The sequence below is a fragment of the Leptonotus elevatus genome, chromosome 3 (assembly GCF_054856555.1).
Source record: "Leptonotus elevatus isolate MCC_2025b chromosome 3, RoL_Lele_1.0, whole genome shotgun sequence".
NCBI classification, from domain to species: Eukaryota; Metazoa; Chordata; class Actinopteri; order Syngnathiformes; family Syngnathidae; genus Leptonotus; species Leptonotus elevatus.
Window position 1 is genome coordinate 29,187,112 of NC_141241.1, and position 23,544 is coordinate 29,210,655.

The following is a 23,544-nucleotide window of genomic DNA, read 5'->3' on the forward strand; positions in this document are numbered from 1 at the left end:
TTGTTTTCTACCCAAAATAAATGATCTTTCTAATCGTGTTTTTTAATTATTACCAAAATAATCGTGATTAATATTTTCTCCATAATTAAGCAGCCCGACTATATTGCACTTTTGTTTGATTGTTTTCACACGTGTATTTTCCTTTTATCGTGTTACTAGATTCTGCAAAATCTTAAAATAAGATGTAATGAATAAATTGTTTGTCTTAAGCCTCACAGTTAACACTCAATGACTGTTTGATCAAATAAGATACTTAACTAATAAGTTTCTTAAAATAAGCAGAATGATTTTGTCTGACAATCTTATTTTAAGTAAAAATAATTTGCCAGACTCTTACAGCATTTTAGCTTACTGTGCATAAAAGTTTGCCAATTTTATTTATTTTATTTTGTTATTTTTATTATATATATATATATATATATATATATATATATATATATATATATATATATATATGGATGGAGGGAGGGAGGGATGGATAGATAGATAGATATAATTTATAATTTTTTTTATTTTTTTATTTAAAAAAATTAATGCTGGAAAAATATGATAATTCAACTAAATTGTTCAGGAAGTTGATTTATATCGGTTCTCTGCTCTGCTCAAGTGATTAATGGTACAATGACACATGCGCTGCTTGCCATTTTGTCAAAAGGAAGAAGACTGAACATTTCCTCAAGCATATATATATATATATATATATACTATATATAAATGGTGTTTATATACACTATATATATGTGTGCTCACTAGAGGGCAACACTGTGTTATTTATTTTCTTTTGTAGGAAAGTGATAAAATAACTTCTCTGGGGGCTTCACAGCATCTCAATTTAAATTTGTGTATGTCAGTCTGCAAACTGAATACCGAGCAGGGACATTTAATCCACATAACAGAATAATGGCAGTGAAGAGTTTTGACAGATTAAAAGTACACACACAACTACACACCATATGTTTATAGCTACACAAGCTCATACATAGCCTTTGAAGTCCCAACACTACTCTTGGTAAATTCATTGGAACTAAATAAAGTTCCTGTGAATATCAAACTAGTTAAATACAGAACAAGTGTACATTTCAATATACAGATGTCCCTTTATGATACCTGGTTGCGATTCTGTGAATTAAAACAGAACAATTATTTGTTTGGACAATTTATATACATCAATTGTGCTGTAAACGATCAGACGATGATTGATGTTGTAGTCTGCTGTTATGTGTTTTAGGGCTGCCTTTAACTAATCTTTTTATATCATTTTGATTATTCCATCAATTATACGGTAACTCCCCCAACCAATCTTTTTTTTTGTAAAATGTTGGACAGTGATTAGCACGCGTCTACAAATAACAATTAAGTGGGCCAAGGTAGATGTAATTAAACACTCTACTCACTTAAAGGTAAACAATATTTTCATATTAATTTTCGTATAATGGTGGTGTGCTCACTTTCCTCTCACACTCGATCGTGCTTAACAATGAGACACAGGCAGCAAGCAATCCTAAAAGCTAAGTTAGCTGCAGAGACTTGAACATGCAACAAAACAAGTTTAAAGGTGCCTTCCGGAGTTTGTCACTTTTTTTTACTCACGACTGCCACCTCTGGCTTAATGTATAACTGCAGCCTATGTGTCAAGCTTGTCCATTTGTTCGTTATTTTCCTCTTTTAGCTATGGCTTGAGACTTGCACAATAAATGCGATCCTAATTAATGTTTGTTCCATCATTGTTATTTTGTCAGTTTAGCTTCTCTAATGGACTATGTAATTAAAACTATCTAGAAATGAATAATTTATGAGATATTATTAATTTAAAATCTTTTTTAACCTTAATTTAATATTGTGATATTAGGGGTGTGCTAAAAAAAAATTGATATGGCAATATATTGTTATGGGCCTCTTTACAATACACGTATCGATACGCAGGCGTCAGAATGGCTTTTTACGTAATAAAAAAATAATTGTACATGTATAGGTGCCTGCATGTCCCACGGATCTGTTCTAAAAATAGCTCCCCAGTGATTGGCCACTGTCTTGCTAAGAAAAATTAAAACAGAGGAAGAATATCAACATTTATTTACTTATTTATTTAAACATAACATGGTACATGTAGGGATAGATACAGAAGACGGTACTTTTTGTAGTACGGACCGATTTAAATGGTGCTTCCGAGCATCGATTCACGTAAAATCAAACGATGCCATGTTTCGGTTCTGAACCACGTCATTCTAAATTGTGACTGTTAGGAGTAGAGGAGTTGACAAATTTCCATGGCGCACTTGAACGCAACATTGTACATACACCAGCATAGTGACGTCACTCACTCGCGCTGGTTTTCACACGCTAAAAATACATTTTCTGGTTTGGAAGAGAGAGATTTTTACGGCGCCAAGCCAAACAAAATACAGTTTTATGAAGTATGAGTATGACAGCCTCCGCGCCGGGGAGAGGATGGCAATGTCCCCGGTTCCCCGGTGGCATCCTTACTCGCTGAGAGCCGTTACCTACCTTTTAGGTGCAGTACATAGTTGCAGAAACCGAGAGGTCCGTTTTAAATGATGAACATTTATTATCAAGCAAAGAAATAAACAAAATAAATAAATAAATAAATACATACATACATACATACATACATTAAATACATAAAGAAAGAGAGTACAAAAGTACCGAAAATTGGTACTGTTGAGTACCGGTATCGATTCCCAGGTACCAAGAATTGGAACAGTACCGGTTCAAATGTGAAAGGTACCCATCCCTAGGTACATGTTTCTTAACTCCTTTAATCCCAGCCATTTTCATTGGACCAACCCCTTCAATGCCAGCTGTTTTATTGGATTTTGAATGATCTTGCAAGGCCCGCAGAACATTGTTTTCTATTGCTATATAAACATAGAACAGACCAAAAATAAAGACTCACTTCTAGTCATCAGCGTTAGAATATAGTTAAGCTTTGTCCAAATTCCAATTTTTGATCAAAAAAACATAGAAAAATAGCTTTTTGTAAAACAAACATTTCAAGCACTTGGACTTTAACACTACTATTTGTTCCTTTGTGACAGCTTAAAACATCTAAATAATGTTTTCCTGCTATAAAACAACAAAAACAACATTCCCAAAAGTGCTTTTGATAACAAAATAGAAGTTTATTGCACCTAAAAAAATTGGCTGGTCTGACTCCAGCTCTGACACAGCATCCATACGTGACTGGCGAAACGAGCCGTGAACCCTGCGGATCATCGCTCGACGGCTGCTCGTTGCATTTGCTTGACGAACGAAGCGTCATACCTTGACGTGCAGCAACTCGATCGCTGCCGTCATGCTTTGATGAGCCGATGAGGATGCCTTTTTTTTTTGTGTCAGAAAGCAATCCTCTTGGGTTAACTGTTTTGTTCTGCCCATCACTTATTTTCTACTTCCTCTTCCCTCCCTGCGCTACTACACCACGCAAGTGTAGCGATTATTTGGGTTGCCGTAATGGCGACCGAGAAATTTAGACGGTACTGAGGGGGGTTGTAATTAAGCAAAATAAACAATAAAAATCCTATTATCAAGTATTTATAATCTGAAATTGCTACTTTAGTTAATCATGGAATTATTTGCTTTAATAAGATAATTACTAATCCACTCAGTAATCACAAATGATTCGGCAGAAATAGATTTCTAGACAATAAATTTATTTAGTAAACACACACATATCAGTCACAGCCTAACCTATTAATGAAACGCAATAAAAAATGTGAATCAAAGATAAAAAGAAAACATACAACCTAACGAACTAAGATAAAAAGGGAATGAAAAAGGTAGATGAGGAATATGGAGGTGGAAGCGTTTTGACCTGTCAATCATTTTATATTTGAATTAAAGCGTTGCGCCAGTGGTATATGATCAGATTGCAATGAAGGCGCACTTACGGACTGGTTCAGATGCACGGGAGAGAGAAGGACTCAGCGAGCGTCGATCCTCAGTTGAAGAAAACTCCGTTGGAGGCGATCTGGGCAGTCGGCGCACGCGCAGCTGGAATGCTGCACTGGAGTCTCTAGCTGATGGTGATGAGCGCACGACTGAGAGGCCGCTGCAGGTCCCCGGTTGGTGGCGAGGTGCGCGTGCGGCGTGGAAGCCGCGGCAGGTCCTTGGCTGGCACAAGTCCCGGTTGGTGGTGATGTGCTTGCGCGGTTGAGAGGCCGCAGTCAGTTGGTTTGAGTGCTGCGGGGCGTCTCGGGCGCACGGCTGGAGCAGAAATGGATCGCTGGCGCGCAGCGGCGCGATGCCTAACAGCCGTCGTGGAACCGGGTCGGCGGGGCGCTGGGTGATTCAGAGAACGGAAGGTAGCTGGGTCAGTGCTCGGCAGGAACAGACACGCGTTTTGGGACGCGCAGTGTGGTTGCGAGTCCTTGCGTGATGCGTGCTTTAGGGCGCGCGGCGTGGCTCAAGTCCGGGGCTCAAAGAAGGAAGCCACGTGGTAGCTCTCAGCGTGTTCGGGGGCAACTTTTCTCGTTATGGTCATGAGAAGTTCATGGGGCAAGAAGAGCGAAGAGGGAGAAGAGCGAAGAAGAGAGGAGCGAAGAAAAGGGGGAAGTTCTTTCGCAACTTGTGTCCCTGGGGGGTCAAGCATTAGTCCCGCCTCTTCCGTGCGCTTGAAGCAGACTTGGTCAACTGAGACCAAGCTTTTGGGATAGCATTTGATAATTTTTTATCAGAATTGATAAGCCAGATGCTTCATTTATCATTCTGAACACATTTCAAACATTACCGTGATCATAAAGTTATTGAATCCGCTAAGCTTGCTAATTAGCTGAATTTAGATGGCTGCAGAAGTTACACACATCATTCATTTGAGATAGACATACAGATTGTGTACAAAGATAAACAACAGAAGTCACTTGATGTCAGTCATGTACATAGAGTCCGTTTATGTCCCGAATTATGTAGACTTCAGATTAATTATGAGCGGCAGGATTCTTGAGGATAATACTAATAGTGACCGCTGGAGGGCACTGTTGTACCGTATAACTTCCAAGGGGCGTTGTTCCCAAAACACATGGCTGATTCCTGTGGATAGCCCAGACCATAAAAGTGGTCTGGGGACTGATAAGCAGTCTTATCGCTAGTCTGCTTGCTAAACAGGCTTTTAGATCTAGGTAGGCGCTGAGGTATGTGTTTCCTGTGGGTTGTAAAAATGAAATCCAGTCACTGCTGGAGGGAAATTCAAAGAGTTTTTCCTTTTTGAACTGTCTCTGGTTGGTTTGAGAAAACACAGGGTTGAGGCTTGCACACACATTCCTCAGGGAGAAGTGTTTAAAAAGGCAAATTTAAAAAAAGAGGGTGATGAGCAATATTTGTTACACTAGTGACAGACGATACTCCCAGTCCCAACCTACATTCCCTCCTCTTTTTCTGCAACAAGATCCTTGCGTGAAACTGGCTGATCTTATACTTGCTGCCACCTGCTAGCCGTTATTTTTTAAATAACATTGCAGTCAAGCCTAATCTTTAGTAAGAAGCTGCGTGAGACCTTCCTGTACACTCTTGCATAAAAAACGCTTATGACGTATAAATACATTACATGTACGCATTGACTATGACTTTTATGACGTATTGATACATCTTAGAGTTAGAGTTAATGCACCAATTTTCCTATATTTTGTTTAAAAACGAATGTGTTAAATGAAAAAAAAGTATTTTTATTTCTCCGAATATATAAAATAAGCACATTTTAGAGCTGTAATTTTAATACTTGGATATTTTTGCTCATATTGGCCCATGCCCATTTGTAAAGTTTCCCGGTGTGTCTGTGAAAGCGCTTCCTTGCTCTGCTGTGTGCGCACATTTAGACCAGGCATGCCAGTTGGTGGTAAACCAGAAGAACTGCTAACGGAAAAAAATGCCATCCAGCATCATAAACATATCATTTAGGTATACATAAGACTGTTATAATAAAAATGCATGTAAAATATCGTGATGCGTATCGCCTTGAAGACCATTTATTGGAATACATATGCATCGCAATACGTATCATATCGTAACCCCTGTATCATGATACGCATTGTATCGTAAGGTTGTTTGCAATACCCAGCCCTATGTGATATAGACCATATCCGTGAAGGGATGAAATTGATACTGTGATATGAATTTTGGGCCATATCGCCCAGCCCTATTAACCAGTCACAACAATTCCGTGAAAGACACTTTGCTCCCTTAGTGATGGGACGTACTGTGACAAACATTAAGTTTGTTTGGTGTTAATTCACTTAAAAACACCAAAGCTGTGTTATTACCTCTAGCAGCAGGCGTCTGCCGACTGGCGCGTCACGCGGGTCACATTTTGTTGTTCAAGTCTCCATCCACTTTGCAACAATTACATAAAACTTTATTTTTGTCCTTTTTCAGTTACAAACGACCCCAAACCCTAGGCATTTTCATCTCAATGGACATTTTCCGAGATTCCGGGGAATTGTCAGCCTCTATAGCGGAAACACAGAAATGGCCAAACATTAGTTCTGCGGGTGCCAAAAATATGGTTTTAAAATTATTAATGATAGTTTCAAGGCAGAACTTTTTGTGTCTACCAATTTTTGTGGTCGACTTAACTGAGTTAGCCGACTTTTTTCTCAGCCCAAATGTTTTTACCATGATCAGGAAAGAATGCCACCACACTCACGTGCAAAGCTCCAGTCAAGTTCATATTTGGAAGATGGTGCAAATTCCTTTTCCATCTGGAAGTTATCAGTCCTGTTCCAAAGATGATGAATCCTGTTTGTTCTGCTTAGGTCTTATATCTTCAACTTTGCTAATACGGTGCACAAACTCTGCTTCAATACACAACAGAACATGGTGTTACGAAAGGACCAAGACGTGGTACACACTTTAAAGAGATAATTCTGTAGCTATGTTTATGTTATGCATGTTAATTGCTTTCAAACACATATATACCCCATTAACACCAGTTAAATGTTGTGTAATTAGTTTAATTTAATGGCAGGCAAATTATTTCAATGTCAGGGAAGATTACCACACAAAAGAACAGACATTTCTTTGTGGAGCTATGCATAATGTTCGTCATTATTTTTTATCTTATTCCGTTCTTTGGCTATCAGTGGTTGAATATGGCTAGGTTTTGTGAAAATTCCCATTCCTGAACAAAAAAAGGAGAAAAAGGGCCTTTTGTAAAAACAGACATTTCAAGCACAACTTTGACTTTAACACTGCTATTTTCTCTTCTGTGGCAGCTCAAACATCTAAATAATGTTTTCCTTCTACACAACACACTGAGCCTTCAGAACACTGACTTTCTTCCTCTCTCCTTTTTTCCCACATCTCGACTTGCTGCATTTTGTCCTTGTGGCTGGTGGTGATCATCCTGACCACCCGCTTGTCCAGCTACGCAAGCAGCAGCATCTGTCCATTGTGGCAGGCAATTTCTCCCTCCGCCCCCAAGCTGCTCTTTGTGGCCTCCTTTATGAGTTCAGGTTCCCCCCTGTTCTTTCCAAGAGTCCCACACAGATGAGTTTTTGCTTGAAGCAGACGACTACACATGTCCACAGAGTTATAAAAATTGTCCATAAACAATGTGTACCCATGTCCAATTAGGCGATTCCGCAATAAAAAAACAATATTCCCCAGGGTGCATGCATCTCCCTTGTATGGCAGCAGGTTAAAACAGTACCCGGTTTGAGAATCACATAAAATGTAGGATTTTATTCCATATTTGACAGGTTTCTGTGTGTTCTAAACCCTAAATGAAAGGCGTCCCCGCCTCGTCAATACAGATAGTTTTGTTTGGCTGGAAGAGGGTCTTAAATTTTGTAGGTCAACACTTGGTTGACTCTGTACATGCAATCATATGATGCATAAGTATTGAAATGAAGGAACCAAAGGATGTTTTGATATCTGTTCCTTGCCATAGTTTGTCCAAAATGGGGTTTGTGTGCAGATGATACACAGACCACATACATACAATGTGAAGGTGTTTTTTGTTTTTGTTTTGTTTTTTACAAATCCTGTAATAAAACTGAGTCCAAAAAATAATTTTAGTTCTTTAACAGAAACTGGTCTCCAACGTAACTTTTTGCGAGCACTGGGGTTTGCCTCAAAATAATAGTAATCCGGTTGGTGGAATCCGCAATGTGCCGCAGCATCCATCCGGTCTCAGTGAAAGGGATGCCTTTCGGCTGCCATCCGGTTCCCTGCCAGCTCCAACCATCCCCCCACGACTTCTAAATGCGCGATCTGTAAATTATAGAAACATAAACAATTGTAAATATTATATATTTTATTGCTGCATTATGAAGTATAGTAAGCTACTTTTATTCACCTTTCTTTGCACCAACAAAGGAAGGCCGAGCTCTCTAGCTGGTGGATGCATCTGTAATTGATAAAAAAAAAAAAGTTAAATTACCACAGTTTTTTTTTGGTTGCTACAGATTGAAATGTTCCCACCTCTCTCCAAAACTATGACTATAACTAAAACAATGACAATACACAAGTCTGTCTGTTTTTTTGTTTTGTTTTTTGCTACAGATTGACATTTTCCCACCTCTCTCGAAAACTGATTATAACTAAAACAATGACAATGCACAAGTCCATCTATCAACCTAGCAATCCTGCACACATACACCCATATATTTGTCCACTACATCTACAAGATGCACAACTTGTACATGTATTATTAGTATTATTGGCAACTTCATTCTATGGTAGGACAAAATGATGATGATTATGAGGGCATTGGGGGTATGAGCTACGAAGGGGAACTTGCAGGCTAGCAGCTCTTACCTCCTTGCTCTGGAGCGGGGTCTGGCAAAGACTCCCTGCTGATTGATCTCCAGTCTGAAGGCACACACTCATCAGAAAAGTCAGGATCCAAATCCGGCTCATACTTGTCATCCTCAAAATTGGTGTAATTGTCATCATCCGTATAGTCTTCTTTGCTAGACGTGACCGGCGGAGCATTTCTCAACGGCTGCTTGACGCGTTTATTTGACGAACGAAGCGTCATTCTTTGGCAACTTGATCGCCGCCATCATCCTTTGACGAGGATGCTTTTTCAGCCAAAAAGCACTCATCCAGTGTAACTGTTTTTGACTTCTGTCCATCACTCACACTTTACTTTCTCCCTCCGCTGCCTCCACACTACTCCAACACGCTACTCCACCACGCCAACTCCTACACTTCCTGCTTCTCTTCTTCTACAACAGAGGTGGGCAATCTCGGTCCTCAAGGGCCGGAGTCCTGCAGGTTTTGGAGGTTTCTCACTTCCAACACAAGCTGATTCCAATCAACAGGATCGTTATCAGGCTTATGCAGAGCTTGCTCATGAGCTGATCATATATCAGCTGTGTTGGAGAAGGGCAACATGCAAAACCTGCAGGACCCCGGCCCTCGATGCCCACCTCTGTTCTACAACATGATCCTTGCATGATAATGGCTGGTTTTAGTTGTTGCCACCTGCTGTCATTGTTAACAGTCAAGCCTGATCTTTCACTCAGAAGCTGCGTCAGACTCTCCTGTACACTCTTGCATAAAAAACCCCGCTTATGACGTATTGATATGCCATGTGTATGCGGCGACTATGACGCTTATGACGTATTGATACGTCATATGTATTGAAAGAGTTAAATGTGCTTTAAAGAGCCATTACTTTCAAATGAAATGTCAAACGTTGAAAACCAAATGAAATTGGTAACAGCTCCTGCTAAGCAATGGGAGTTCTGTAATATTACAGGGGTCTATCTCAGGCAGGTTTAGGAAAACTCTGGGTCAAGAAACCCTGAAATGTGGGAAACTCTGCGTTTTCCGTTTCAGAAAGGAAGGTAACTGAAACCAGAGAAAAAGAGGTAGCCTGTTTCATAAAAGGAGGTAATTTAAGCTCTTACCGTAGTAACATGTTCCATGAACCAAACCTGGTCGGTTGCAGGTTTTTCACAATGAACCTCGAGGTTTTCTCATTCCCAAAGTCCGCTGCTGCGGCGAGTTTTTGCGTAAATACGGCTATAGTCTATAGCGTAAAGTCATTCCTTTTGACAATGGCCCTATTGATGAAGGTGCCGCAATATTGCTCAGGGAATTAGATGTTAATTGTGAGATTGTTATCAGACCGCGCATAGATATGCTGGCATTTCTGGACAGTTATCATTTTGAGCGGTACCATTTCACATCACAGTCCATCATCTACATCATACACAACTTAATCAGTCCTTACATTTGCTACATTACCAGCCGTAGTCATGCGCTCACATCACAGCATTAATTGTGTGTTGCGCTCTGTTTTTTTCATATAACCGTTTGAATAATGTTTTTATATTTTATCTTAAGTCAAGTGCGCTTCTCCCCCGCAGGATTGCACCTAAATTAAATGAATTGAGTTACCATTCAACTGGTTTCCCCTGCAATATAATTGTGATTGCAAAGGACTACATTTAAATGTATGCATTGCCCTGAGACCCGAGCAGTAACGTTCTCTTACGCCGCCTTCCTCTATGGGGAGTCGCTGCGGTGCTGCACTTTTTTTCTAAAGACATGTTCAAATTCGCCATATGATTGCATTAAGATTTTCAGTTGAGAGGGGTAAAAACAAACAAACACGGAAGCAGAGGGCGGCGCCGCGCTCTGCGCTGCCCTTTTGCCGTGGTGACTCAATGAATCGGGGCTCCATTGATGTGGACTTTTTAATGTAGTGGCAACGCTCTGCATTGATATAACTACCTCAAATCAGCTGTCCTGGAACCGAAAACACAGAGTTTCCCATCTCAGAACATGTCAACTCGCTGTTCAGGGTTAGTCTCGGTGTTTGTTGAACATGCTTTGTGAAATGGACCCCAGGACATCATCAGCAACAGCAAGCCTGTACCTCTCGTTCTGGTTTAGCCTACGATTCCGTTTTCATTCACAAATCCAATCTGGGTCAAGGTTTCTGTTTCTGAGACAAGTTGATGTGCATTAAAAATGAGACAAGAGTCTGACAGTTTTTGCTATTGCCATTAGAGCTATTGTTTTTGTTTTGTTTTGCTTTAAAAAAAAAATCTGGTGTGAAAATGGCACGCAGCACTGCTTAAGGGCGGTGGACGTGACATCAGTAGGACTGTTTGAATATTGGAGTAACTACCTCAGGGCTTCAGACTTGACCTTTTTCATTTTTATTTTGTATTTTTTTTTATTAGGAGCACACTCGCCTCTAACTTAAAATTGTAGGGGAAAGCAACATTTTAGGGCGCAAACTCTTCATCTACTTTAGATTAATATCAAGCAACTAAACTATCAGTGAATTTAACATGAAAGAAACATACTGCTTTCAAACAAGAATGAACCTGTAGAAGCCACATGTTATTTGTGCTTGCATTTGCGGTAGATGACCATAGCTGGCAGTGCAGGCACTCCCTAAACCTCTCTACCCTACATTCCCTAGCCCTTTTAAGCACAGGTGTAGGTGAGTTTTAGTCTAATTTTAGTCAGGACAATCGTTTTACCCCTGTATATTTTTTTTGTCAGCAGATAATGTTAAATACTTCAGATTTAAAACTATTTCACCCAAAAATGTCTCATCTTTTTGAAGAAAAACAACTTGACACACAATTACAACCGTATATAAACAAGTGGTTCCATGCTTTTTGCTAGTAAATTAGCCAGCATTAGTTAGCGGTTGGATTAACATTATTGTTGGAATGTCATAGGTGTTGGATTAATGTTACATTATAACTATAATTTCCTTTTTTTAACCTTTTACTGTGAATCCACCTTCTGTCTCTCCCATGTGTTTGTTTGTGCATGTTGCACACGCTATAGCGGCATATTTTAGATGGGGTGTCACAGTGACAGATTAGTAGAGACAAGATTTTACAAAATCATATAGTTTTCACCTTGTTTTTGTTTATGAACTAAAATGTCAATAGATTTTAGTCCAGTTTTTATTAAGTGAAGTACATTATTGTCTCGTCTTCATTAGTCGACGAAAATGCATACTGATTTAGTCCCAGTTATTGTTTATTAATTAAGCTTTTAGTCTAGTCTAGTTTTAGTCCGGTGAAAAATGTGTGTTGCCGAAATTATTTTTGTTAAATTTTTGTTTTGTTGAAATTAACACTAATGTAATGTAAAATGTCAGAATACGGTACGTATTGCCCTGAAGGCCATGTATCAGGATACACATCTATTACGATACAAATCGTATGTGACCCCTGTACCGTGATGCGCATTGTATAGTGAGATTGTTGGCAATACCCAACTCTAGTATGAACACATAGTATGTGCATGTCTTTCTTTGTGAAAGACAAGAAGGAAAATTTCTGTCAGGCTTGATGCTGTTCTTGGGTTAGTTTGACATGCCGTCTGTCTAGTGGGCGTGTGGGTGTCTGGTGCTGGCTGTGTCTACTCGAAATAGTGGCCAATAATTGCCGGTTGTTCGCATGCTTATTAAAAGCTGGGTGGCTGAATTTTTTTGTCACCTAATAAAATTGGTAGTTTTTAATCAGTCAAAGCAGGGGTTTTCTGACATGCACCACATTTCAGTGCGTGCATCATCTGTCTGAAGCCACGCAACTTCTTCTAACCATTTCTATGACAACGTACATTTTGACTTTGCTTCTGGTTCAGTACATTGTGTCTTTGGTGGAGGTGGAGGAACACCAAGGAACGTGCTTAATGTTGATTGCTTGAAAGCAGAAGGCCAGCTTTGGCTAAAAGGAGGTTAACTCTTTGACCGCCAAAAACGTTTAATAACGTTTAGTAAAATCCAAATGAGTGCCGCCAAAGACATTAAAAGACGTTCACTATGTTTTTTGTTTTTGTTTTTGTTTTTGGAAACGGGTGGAGGAAAGCCTTGGCAAGCTGTGCTGAAAGTATCAAGCAGGTCGAGTTAGTATAATGACTATTTTTGAGCACTAGATGGCAGCGATGACTCTCTTTGGACAAGGTCGGGTAGGCGTCAGTAGAAGACGTGAGGCGGAGCTAGGGTGTTGAGGGGAGAATGGCTGAGGAAGCGAAAATGGCGACCGGTTGCAAGCAGCTCACGCTTGAGCATTTTTTTCAAAGACGAAAAGCATCGACCAATGCTAAAGAGCACATTGATGATGATGATGGTGACTCCGAGGTTGACGCCGAAGTTGGAAGCGTTGATGCGGCGGGTTCGATCGCGTCGTAAAGCCTCGCCGGCTAGCGATGCTAACGGCGGAAAACGAGCACTTCTGTACAGGTGGACGTTCAATCGGACAATGAAGAGTACCCCGAGTCCAATGCATATTCATCGGAGGAGTGGGTACAGTCTGATCACGGAGAAGACGCTGGTTCTGGACTACGATGCCACCATGAATGGAGTGGATAAGATGGATCAGAACATCTACCACCCGGTATAGGAACTGAAGGACATGAGGAAGCCAGACGTAACACCAGGTCTCCGTATCATGATCCTGAGAGTAGACTTGATGATAACATGGCCAAACACACACTGCAGTCTATACCTGCTACTCCCCGGAAAAAAAGGCCGGCAAGAAAGTGCACGCGAAGGGGCAATCGCAGTGAAACTAATCTGTGGTGCAAATCCTGCTGCGTCCCCTTGCACACAGGGTAGTTTTACACAATATACTTCACAAAAAGAAAAACTGTGTAGTTGAAACATCCACACAATTGTAAATAGTACCACAGTTGCACACATTTGTAAATAGTTTGCCAAATTGTTTTGTCAAATTGTTACACTGTTGAATGTAAATAAACGTATTTTGCTATCAAAAAACACTTTTTCATTGTTGGTGGTAGTGTTTTACAGAAGTAAAGCACTGTTTAGGTGTTTGTGGCATCATTCATGGAAAAAAAAAGGTGTCAAATTCACTAGAGTGCATGAAATAATATCGTTTCACAAAAAGCTTGATTTCTCTGTATCTGTATTAACAGAGCATTTGGGTGAAACTAACCTATTTTCTATTGTTGATTATTGAAAAACGGAATAAGGTAGAAACAAACTTTTTTTTTCTGATGAAAGATGAGAGTTCAATCTTTCATTTGGTAGTGTCTGTGTTTCCATAGTCCAAACACAACATTTTCTGTGGACCTTGAAAGATCAGTCAAAATGCTTAAATCAGCTGGCACCCACATATCCTCTTTTCTGAAAATGCTTGGCAGTCAAAGAGTTAATGACGAATGGACTCTATGCACACATCATTTCCGCATTTAGTGTATGGAAGCGTGCTAACTTCCGGTCTCCTACCATCAAATACCATCAAACTATTTAAAATATACTCACAGTTGCTGAAATAATGTCAAGCTACCGTAAGTACCACATTGCTTTATTAATTTTTCAAGTCATCCAAATGTCAGCAAAGCGTTTACAGCACCGTATCTGATTTATGAGCTACATGTATTTGCTGTTTCGCAGTACATACAGGTTTGTGTGAACATAGACTTGCACGCTCAACTCAACTTTGACTAGCATATATTGCTAACTGTAGAATGGGAAGCCCACAAAATCTACAGTGAGGAAAATAAGTAATTGAACACCCTGCGATTTTGCAAGTTCACGTAATCAGAAATTATGGAGGGGTCTTAAATTTTCCTAATGAGTGCATGTCCACTGTGAGAGAAACAATCTAAAATAGAAACTCAGGAAATCATATTGCATGATTTAAAATTTTTTTTATTTGTATGTTAGAGCAGAAAATACGTATTTGAACACGTGCCAATCAGCAAGCATTCTGGCCCTCAAAGACTTGTTATTTTGCCATCAGAAAGTCCACCGCCAATCCACTTATTAATCTAATTTAGCAGCACCTTTTTGACGTTGTTAGGTGCATAAAAAGACGTGCAGCTCACAATCTGTCAGACTACAACGGCTATCATGGGCAAAACCAAAGAGCTGTCAAAAGACACCAGGACAAAATAGTAGACCTCTCCACAAGGGTGAAATGGGCTACGGGGCAATTGCCAAGCAGCTTGAAGATCAACTGTTGGAGCAATTGCTAGAAAATAGAAGAGGGTAATAATTAGGGATGAGCGAGTACAGCACTATCTGTATCTGTTCCACCATCTAAATTATCTGTGTCTGTATTCGGAGTAGGCGTGGCATAAACCGAAGTGGGTGTTGTTTACCCAGAGGTAGGCGTGGTTTAACAAAAATGGGTGGGGCTTACATCAGTACATTACTGTATTTTTTGTATGAAATTGAAAAAAACAACAATTTAGTTTGAAATTGATATGGATTGATCAAAAGTTTCTATATTTTTTGTTTATTTGAAAACTATTGACAATGCTTTTGATCAATAGTAAACAATAGTAAATAAACTATTTACAGAACAAGGTGTTTATAAACTCGGGAAAATACTGCTGAATACAGCACATGCAGTAGGAAATGACACATTTATTTTTCTATCATTTTTTTGTTTTCAATGTTTTATTTAATATTTACTACCTAATGGGTGTTAAGCTGTGTGTGTAAAGCTTAATTTGCAATATTTATATTTTTATGGACTGCAGTGGGGGGGGGAAATATATATACTGATTCGTAGTGTGTTTGGCATGTTTGTGCTCTCAGACTGTATCCTTTGTGTTGCAACTGCCTGATGTAATCAGCAGACTATAAGAGGCAAGCACAGACTATAAAAGAACCTGGCCTACATCCGCACCACCAAGCGACTCAAATCCAGACAGGCTCGTTGGGCTCTATTCCTCGCCCGGTTCAACTTTACCGTGAATTACAGAAATAGCTCCTCCAACACCAAACCCGATACGCTGTTTTGGATCAATGATCCTGCTGTGGAGGACACCAGCAACGAGACCATTGTTCCAAGTGAGTGGTGGGAGTGTTACGGTTAGAGATAGAAAAGTCCAAGAAATCCCCCACCATGCTTCGGGGGTCTCTTGCCACCCCGGAGTAAGACACACACATTTACTCATCGCTCAGAAGTTTTGGTGGCCTAGAATGCAGTGGGAAATAGTTGAGTTTATCAGTGCCTGCTCAGTTTGTGCCTGCAGTAAGGCTTCCCATCGACCTCCAGCAGGATTGCTACGACCTTTACCCATTCCATCACGTCCGTGATCACATGTGCCATTGGACTATATTACTGGCCTCCCTGCTTCGTTTCTCTAAAATGGCTCATTTCATCGCCCTGCCATAGCTGCCATCCGCCCTTGAGACTGCAAACTTGTTAACCCGCCATGTTTTCCGAGTACATGGAATTCCCATTGACATTGTCTCGGACTGAGGCCCCCAGTTCATATCCTGTGTGTGGACGAAATTTTGGAGCCACAGCGAGCCTTTCTTCGGGCTATTACCCACAAACAAATGGAAAGACAGAAAGGGTCAATCAAGACTTGGAGGCCGCTCCACTCACCTATCTTGGATGGAATATGCCCACAATTCACTCGTCTCCTCTGCACAGACCGCTCCCCCTTCATGTCAGCTTATGGATACCAGCCCCCCTTGTTTCCCTCGCAAGAAGGGAAAGTAGCCCATCGATACAGCATCACCTCCGGAGAGCCCAGTGGATGTGGCGGGAGACTAGAGCGGCACTTTCACGCAGATCGCAATCGACAGATCGCAATCGACAGATCGCAATCGACAGATCGCTAACCGTCGGCGGCTACCTGCTCCCGACTACCACCCGGGTCAGGAAGTGTGACTCTCCACAAGGAATATGCATCTGGCTGGGGGGTCCAGGAAGATGGATCATCGGCCCATTCTAAATCGAGTCCGTGGTCAATCCAGTCTCTTGTCAAGCTCAAGCTCCCACCGACTCTCAAAAAGTTAATCCGGTATTCCACATTTCACTGATCAAGCCAGTTCTTTCAAGTCCACTGAGCCCGCCGAGGGTGCCTCCTCCTCCTCCTCCTCCTCCTCCTCCTCCTCCTCCTCCTCCTCCTCCTCCTCCTCCTCCTCGACTGATCGATGGTGAGCCAGTTTATACACTCAGTGAAATTCTTGATTCTAGGCGGAGAGGTCGGGGTGTGAAGTATTTGGTCGACTGGGAAGGCTATGGACCTGAGGAACGGCAATGGGTTCCCCGCTCCTGGATTCTCAATCCGTCGTTACTGCGCGACTTCCACTCCCTCCACCTGTCTAAGCCAGTTGGTCCACCAAGGGGCATCCTTTGATGGAGGGGTACTGTCATGTTTGTGCACTCAGGCTATCCTTTGTGTTGCAACTGCCTGATGTAATCAGCAACCTATGAGAGGCGAACACAGACTGTAAAGGGAACAGCGGAAGATACATTCTGTCTGTCGGACGATTCATCTGCTTGCCTCCACAGCCCAATGAATGATAGTTAGCTACCTAATTCCATGTCTTTTGATCCACGATTCCTTCTCTCTGTTTCTGGTCTAGTTTTCGCGGCCTCGTCTAGTCGTGAGTACGTTTCGCACAAACTGCTTAGTTAATGACTTACTGGGCATTCCATGTTTAGCATTTGGCCCTGGCTGATGCAAGAGCCTTTGTTCAATTTGTCATGTCACTGCACCTAGAGGACAATTTCAGAACCTTCCATAATTTCAAAGTAGGTGAACTTGCAAAATCACAGGGTGTTCAAATACTTACTTTCCTCACTGTATGTTAACACAATTTTAAAGAATGAGGTTATTTTTTTATCTAGATGGTGTTCCTGTAGCTTAGAATAAACAGAAACCGGAAGCTCGCCTGCTTCCGTATATTCCTCAAACACATCCTGAGCTACAGTGCATAAGGCCTGTGTGCACACACACGGACGAACTAGAATTTTTTTGGTCTTTCAAAATATTTCTGTACACATGACCACCTGCATACTGCTTAAGTGCATCCCTGATTATGACTATATTTGTCCTATAAATAAAGGTATTATAAAATAATTTCTCCTAGTCAAAAGTGATTATAGATACTGTACATTTAAATAGCACTTGACTAAACAAGTTTGTTTCTGCAAACAAAATAATTGCAACTTGGAGGGAAAGTATTCTATTATAGTGTGTCTATCATTCTGTCATCCTCTTGTGTGGAGACTATAAGTAAGATGATGGATCACTGTATACTTCTCAGGCCATGATGCTCATTTAATGGTCTTAGCATTAAATGGTAGAATAGGTTATTAGAATATGAAAGAAGCAGCCTGCCATAAACTGGCCTGTATTACTATGCATCTACATGTAATTCAAAGCGCCAGTACTTGTTTGAAAACAGTCTGCTGTCTCTCTCTCTTTCTCTCTCTCTCTGTTAATAGGACGGATTCTTGACCTGAAGACAGGAACAGTAAAAAAGGAGGGGCAACAGTCCTCCATGAGAATGTGTATGGGCTCCAGGCGCTCCTTCATCTGCCGTATGAGGTACAGTCGACCCCCGCATGCTACATGATTCGCATAGTCGCAGATTTTTTAAACCCAATTGTTTTTCAATATGTTTTTTAATGCATTTATTTAGATTTACTATTTTGTCCAATGGATTTCATGGACGTCTATAATACGCACATTTTCGCGGACTGGCCCAATCACTATCCCCCGCATGTAACAAAGAGTCTTTTGTGTCTGACTGAAGCACACATAAGCCCTTATAAAGGAAACACTAATATAACAGTCACACACTCACATGAAGGCAGCACTTTATCACAAAGCTGCCAAACTACACATGTCATTTATTTGTGTGGATCCATATCTGTGGCGCTTAGAGCAATTTTTTTTTTTCAGTTTTGGTTTCAAATTTGGCGGGTAAAATTAAATGAATGTGTGTTGACAGCTCTTGTTGTAAATTCCTGATTACTGCTACGTTTATGCAAGCATTTTTAGTTTGGTTAGTTTATTTGACATCAGGCAGTTTGTTATAATAATAACAACAATGGACCTGATTTATATAGCATTTTTCGAGACACTTTACAATGGATACATTATTCATGCACTCACACATTCACACTGTGGTGGTGGTAAGCTACTTAAGTAGCCACAGCTGTCCTGGGGCAGGCTAACAGAAGTGGGGCTTGCCAGTGTGCACCTAGTCTGACCACCACCAAACATTAGCACCTTCCACACACCAGTGTGAGTAGCACTGGAGGCAATGTATGTGAAGTGACTTGCCCAAGGACACAACGACACATGATTTGGGCAGAGCGGGTATCGAACTGCCGACCTTCTGGTTAATGAAGGACCGTCTCTACACCCTGAGCCACAGCTGCTAACTACAACTAAGGGTCCTTCGGTGCGCCATATTAAGTCAGGCAGGTTATTGAACAGCAAAGGGTCCTAAAAAGGGGAGGTGTTGTTTGCCGTGCGCGGCAGTCTGCAGTTATGACCGTGTGCACATACTATCTGTGGCGACATAAGTGAAGAAAACAATAACAACATAACGCAAGCAACGTTAAGCGGACTGAGCGCTTAAAGCAGCATTGTTCCTTCTGCTGTGTCTAGGCACGGCCTTTAATTTGAGTGCTCGTGTGGATGAGGCGCTCCAATGTAACCACCAATAATCGGGTCAGTACTAATGGATTCCGTCATTGACGGAATGCCCATTTTAATGATTTGACGGACGCCCATTTTACTGAGGAATGACGGATTGATGATGACAATGCGGTTCGGCTTTAAATATTGATGTATTGACAATGACAGAATGGGTCATGACTGTTGACGAATGACGGATGCTCAAAATTAATTGACGCACCCACCTCAGTCTACAACTTCTTCACAGCCACTGCTGTTGGGTTATGTTATTCTGTGCTTTCAACAAAACTCCATATTTACACTTTAAGATAACCTCCGCACTACGAGCGACACGGCCTAACATGCCTGAACTGCCGTGCAGTGTGCAGGAGTCTGCAACAAGGGTCTAGGAGTGACTGACTGTTGGCAGCTAGTTTTGCTGCGATTCAAAGTTTCAATCACAGATAAACGGTGTTGCAATGCCGCAGATGTAACAGACCTTCAAAAATGCCATGTTGTAACCAGTGATGCGCAATGAGCTCTAGGTTTGAGTAGGCAGGCAGTTGAGGTGCACACACCAATTACAAATTTGTGTGAGTGTGCAACATATCCTAACTAGGGTGACCATATTTTCATTTCCAAAAAAAGACACCCGGCCTGACATTGAGATACTTAAATGATACTCAGTTTACGCAAATATGCCATACATTCCAACTATTTTAACGTATGTATGCCTCCTCTCTATGGGTAGATTTTTTATTTATTTTTTATTATGACTCTCTTTTGAAGTATTTTGAAAATGATTAACACAATATTATAAAAGGCCAACATTTTATCCTCCGCAATCGACTTTTTTTAATTACATTTTTTACTACTACTTATTGGGATGATCGGTGATCATACCTACCTCCTCCGGTGCGGCAACTCTTTACCATTCAGCCAATGTTCTTAGCCACCATCACAGCTTAGGACAGTATTCGAATGCAAAGGAAGTGAGGTACATAAAACGCTGACCTACTTTTCTAAGAAGAAGACGACTATAAAAATACAAAATACTTTACTATTACATCAACACGTACACAGAAAATCAGCCTCTTATTTTCACCTACACCCCTCGTGATCGACTTGGGAGCAGTTCATAGTCTGTCAGTTGCAGTAAACCCTGCCAACATACCCATGTGGGTTTTGTCTGCCCAGCTGGGTCCTAGTTAATTTTGTCTGGGGTTTCTATGGTGGCCCCATGTGTGCAAGCCCTCACAGTGCTGAATTGACTCCCACAGAGTTGATTTTAAGTTACACTTTTTTAGAGTTTACATAGCTCCCACTTTCCAGAGATAAATCAACACTTAAAAGTTGACTCCTAAAAAATGACCACCACGTCACGGATTCGAACCAGGATACCACGTTACGAAAGTCAGACACCCTAACCACTGAGCTATACAAACATTATTGATCAAATAAAATAGATGTTATAAATAAATATAACGTGACACCAGCCCACTAATATCTAAGATTCAAATTTTAACAGTACAGTTTTTGCTGGCAAAGTCTCTTCTGTGAGTGAAAATGGCAAAAATTCCTTTTGTTCGAATGTCAGTGTTTCCTATGACAAGCAAGGAAATGGAAAATTGTGCCAACTTTTAAAACTGGAGAAGTATCGGTGCAAAGGTGAAGCTTAATAATTACATCTGTAATCTACAACTCTGTAAAATAACACTTACTTTGGACACACAGGCCACACTCTTGTTTTTGTTGTTGTTGCCTCTAAGCTGCAGTGGTGAAATGCTGTCGCCTATCGGTTTAGCAGATTAACATAAAACTGACTCTTAATGTATTCGGCGCTGCACGGCAATTATAAGCCATGTATGTATGTATGTATGTATGTATGTATGTATGTACGTATTTCATGTGACCAACAAGAAAAGATCTTAAACACAGAAATGTGGGCCATCTGAAAAGTGCCAGTGCCCAAAACTGACAGAAACTAGAATGGTGGGAAACAGTTTAATGGTGTATCTCCATGTTTGAGGTTTTGCACATTTTCAACAATTATCTTCTAACATGTCTTATGTTTAATAATTTAGAAGCAAATGTGAAAAATAGCTAGTGCAAATGTTACACACAGTTCAGTGTTTTTGCTTCTTACAAAATAGGCCATAGCCACATTGCGGTGTAGTATGGGGTATATGCCACGGAGGAGGCGGGACTTCTGGCGGAAAAAGTCATACACTTATGCTGTTTCCGGTTACTGTTGCGACATATAGGCATGAGCCTATATACATGACAACAGATTAGATAGTCAACGCAAATTTAAAAAAGTGAAGACATTTAAGTAGCAGCGTACAACGACCACTGCTGTGTCTATTTTTTGTGTAAAATTCAATTGCGTCGTATTGTTTTTTTGTTTTTTTTCTGTCCAGTCGTGTGCAGCAGGCAACTTTAACAACAGTGTTGTGTTGTAATGTTGTGTCAACAACTAATAATACGTTTTAATTGTAAATACTTTATGAACCCCCATTCAATGTTTTTCATTTATCTCTGTTTTTCTTTAGGCCTTCTAAAATAATCTCTTTCTTACTGCCATTAAATGTACACATTTTTAAATTTGACATTTAAAAAAACATCAGCCATTTTGAAACATAATTTAAATTCAAAACATGACTTTTTTTTTACAAAACAGACATATTTTATCTGCACAATAAAGTTTTGAGGTCTATGTAGAAGAAAAAGAAATCCACTTTGTCCTTTGAGTAACTCAACACTAAATCATCTTTTTTTGCTGATAAACTAGTGTCCACAAATGCTGTCTACATGTCGGTTTCTGTGTTTTTCTTATATTATGTATTGTTTAGATTGGTCTTTTAGTTGTACATATTTAGAAATCTTAATTATATTTTTCTTTAGACTCCAGTTTTTACCAGTTTCATTTTTGTAAAGTGTCTGAGTTTTTTGAGAAGTGCTATACAAATAAAATGTATTATTATTATTATTATCAAGGTGTGCAGTGAAATGATCAAAATTCACTTAATTAGTACAAAAATTATTTACTGCAAGTAATGCAGGGTTTGTCCTGGCTCAAATTGAGGCAGCGGTGGTATCACCCTGACTATGATGGGTGACTACCAATACCAGGTATCGGTATTGGTGCCAATAACCAGTCTTATTTTAAGGTATCTGTACTTGCGGTGGTGACCGATACCATTATGGGCCGTCCTTCTGCAGCCATTTTACGATCAGGGACCAGAAAGTATACGAATACAAAGTTGCCATTAATTTTTGCAAATGAATCCACTAGTACATATTAAATTGTAAATATAGTTCAGCGTTGTTATAAAACACAATTATGTTTATTGTAGATAGTGTGTTTTTATGACTTTGGCGAAGGCTGGAGCGCGCCACCTCTGCCTCGCAACCAGGAAATGGGCGTGTGCAATGGTTGCTTCATGATCAGTTTTTTCTTTGGTACATTAAAGTTCAACAACAAAAAAATGCTGTTTCTTCTTCGGTTGTTGCTTCAGGTCTTTTAGGTGCACTGCTGTTGATATAGCGCCTCCATAATGGCGCAACATTGCAAATACAGTTAAAATGCATTCCTGCCAAGCTCAATCAACACTGCTGGAGCGCTGTGATGAGCGCTATCAGTGGCTCAGGCTAGAAGTGGCGAGCAAATTAGGTGGAGGTGGCTGCCTCTGAATTTTGTACACAGGAAAAACCCTGAGTAATGTATATTATATTTGTTCATTTATCTATGCCAGTGAAGTATAGTGACAAGGCATTCTTAAAGAGGTTTGCTAGTTCTTAAATAGGTTGTGCACTGTCAGGCATGCCTTACATTTGCATTCCAGTGCCTTGATTCCAATCTGCACTCACCATACTCTCGATACGATATGGCTCATACCTGTAAAACGTATGAACCATAACCTGTTTCACACTGTATTTAAATCTAAGACACTCACTTAAATCCTGCCATGATTACTAATTGTCAAACATCCAGGCTGCCATACAATAAATATAATTAGACCAGGTAACTTTTAAGTATTGTTTTCAAAACGAAAGAGGATCTGTGGCCCTATCTGTCAGCCTATTATTGTGTCATGTCGGGCTGTTCCTAACCCAGCTGACACAGAGACCGATGAACCCTGGAAAGATCACTTGACAGTTGCAGCACTGACACAAACACTGTCACAGACAATGTAGAGC

General features: G+C 40.4%; 1 protein-coding gene and 1 long non-coding RNA gene across 4 annotated transcripts in view; one reads left to right on the forward strand and one right to left on the reverse strand.

The window, feature by feature from the left end:
* arnt2 (aryl-hydrocarbon receptor nuclear translocator 2) overlaps nucleotides 1–23,544 on the forward strand; it is a 132,448-nt gene that overhangs the window by 40,163 nt on the left and 68,741 nt on the right. For all 3 annotated transcript variants that reach the window (XM_086071335.1, XM_086071336.1, XM_086071337.1), the window contains one exon: nucleotides 18,162–18,264. In XM_086071335.1, coding sequence (XP_085927461.1) covers nucleotides 18,162–18,264 — 103 coding nt within the window. The remainder of the gene's footprint in view (nucleotides 1–18,161; nucleotides 18,265–23,544) is intronic.
* On the reverse strand, nucleotides 3,362–16,778 carry LOC147178127 (uncharacterized). Its single transcript, XR_015094368.1, has 3 exons — nucleotides 16,308–16,778; nucleotides 6,656–6,806; nucleotides 3,362–6,458 (listed from the first exon to the last, which is right to left on the reverse strand). It is a non-coding gene; the product is annotated as an uncharacterized LOC147178127 (long non-coding RNA).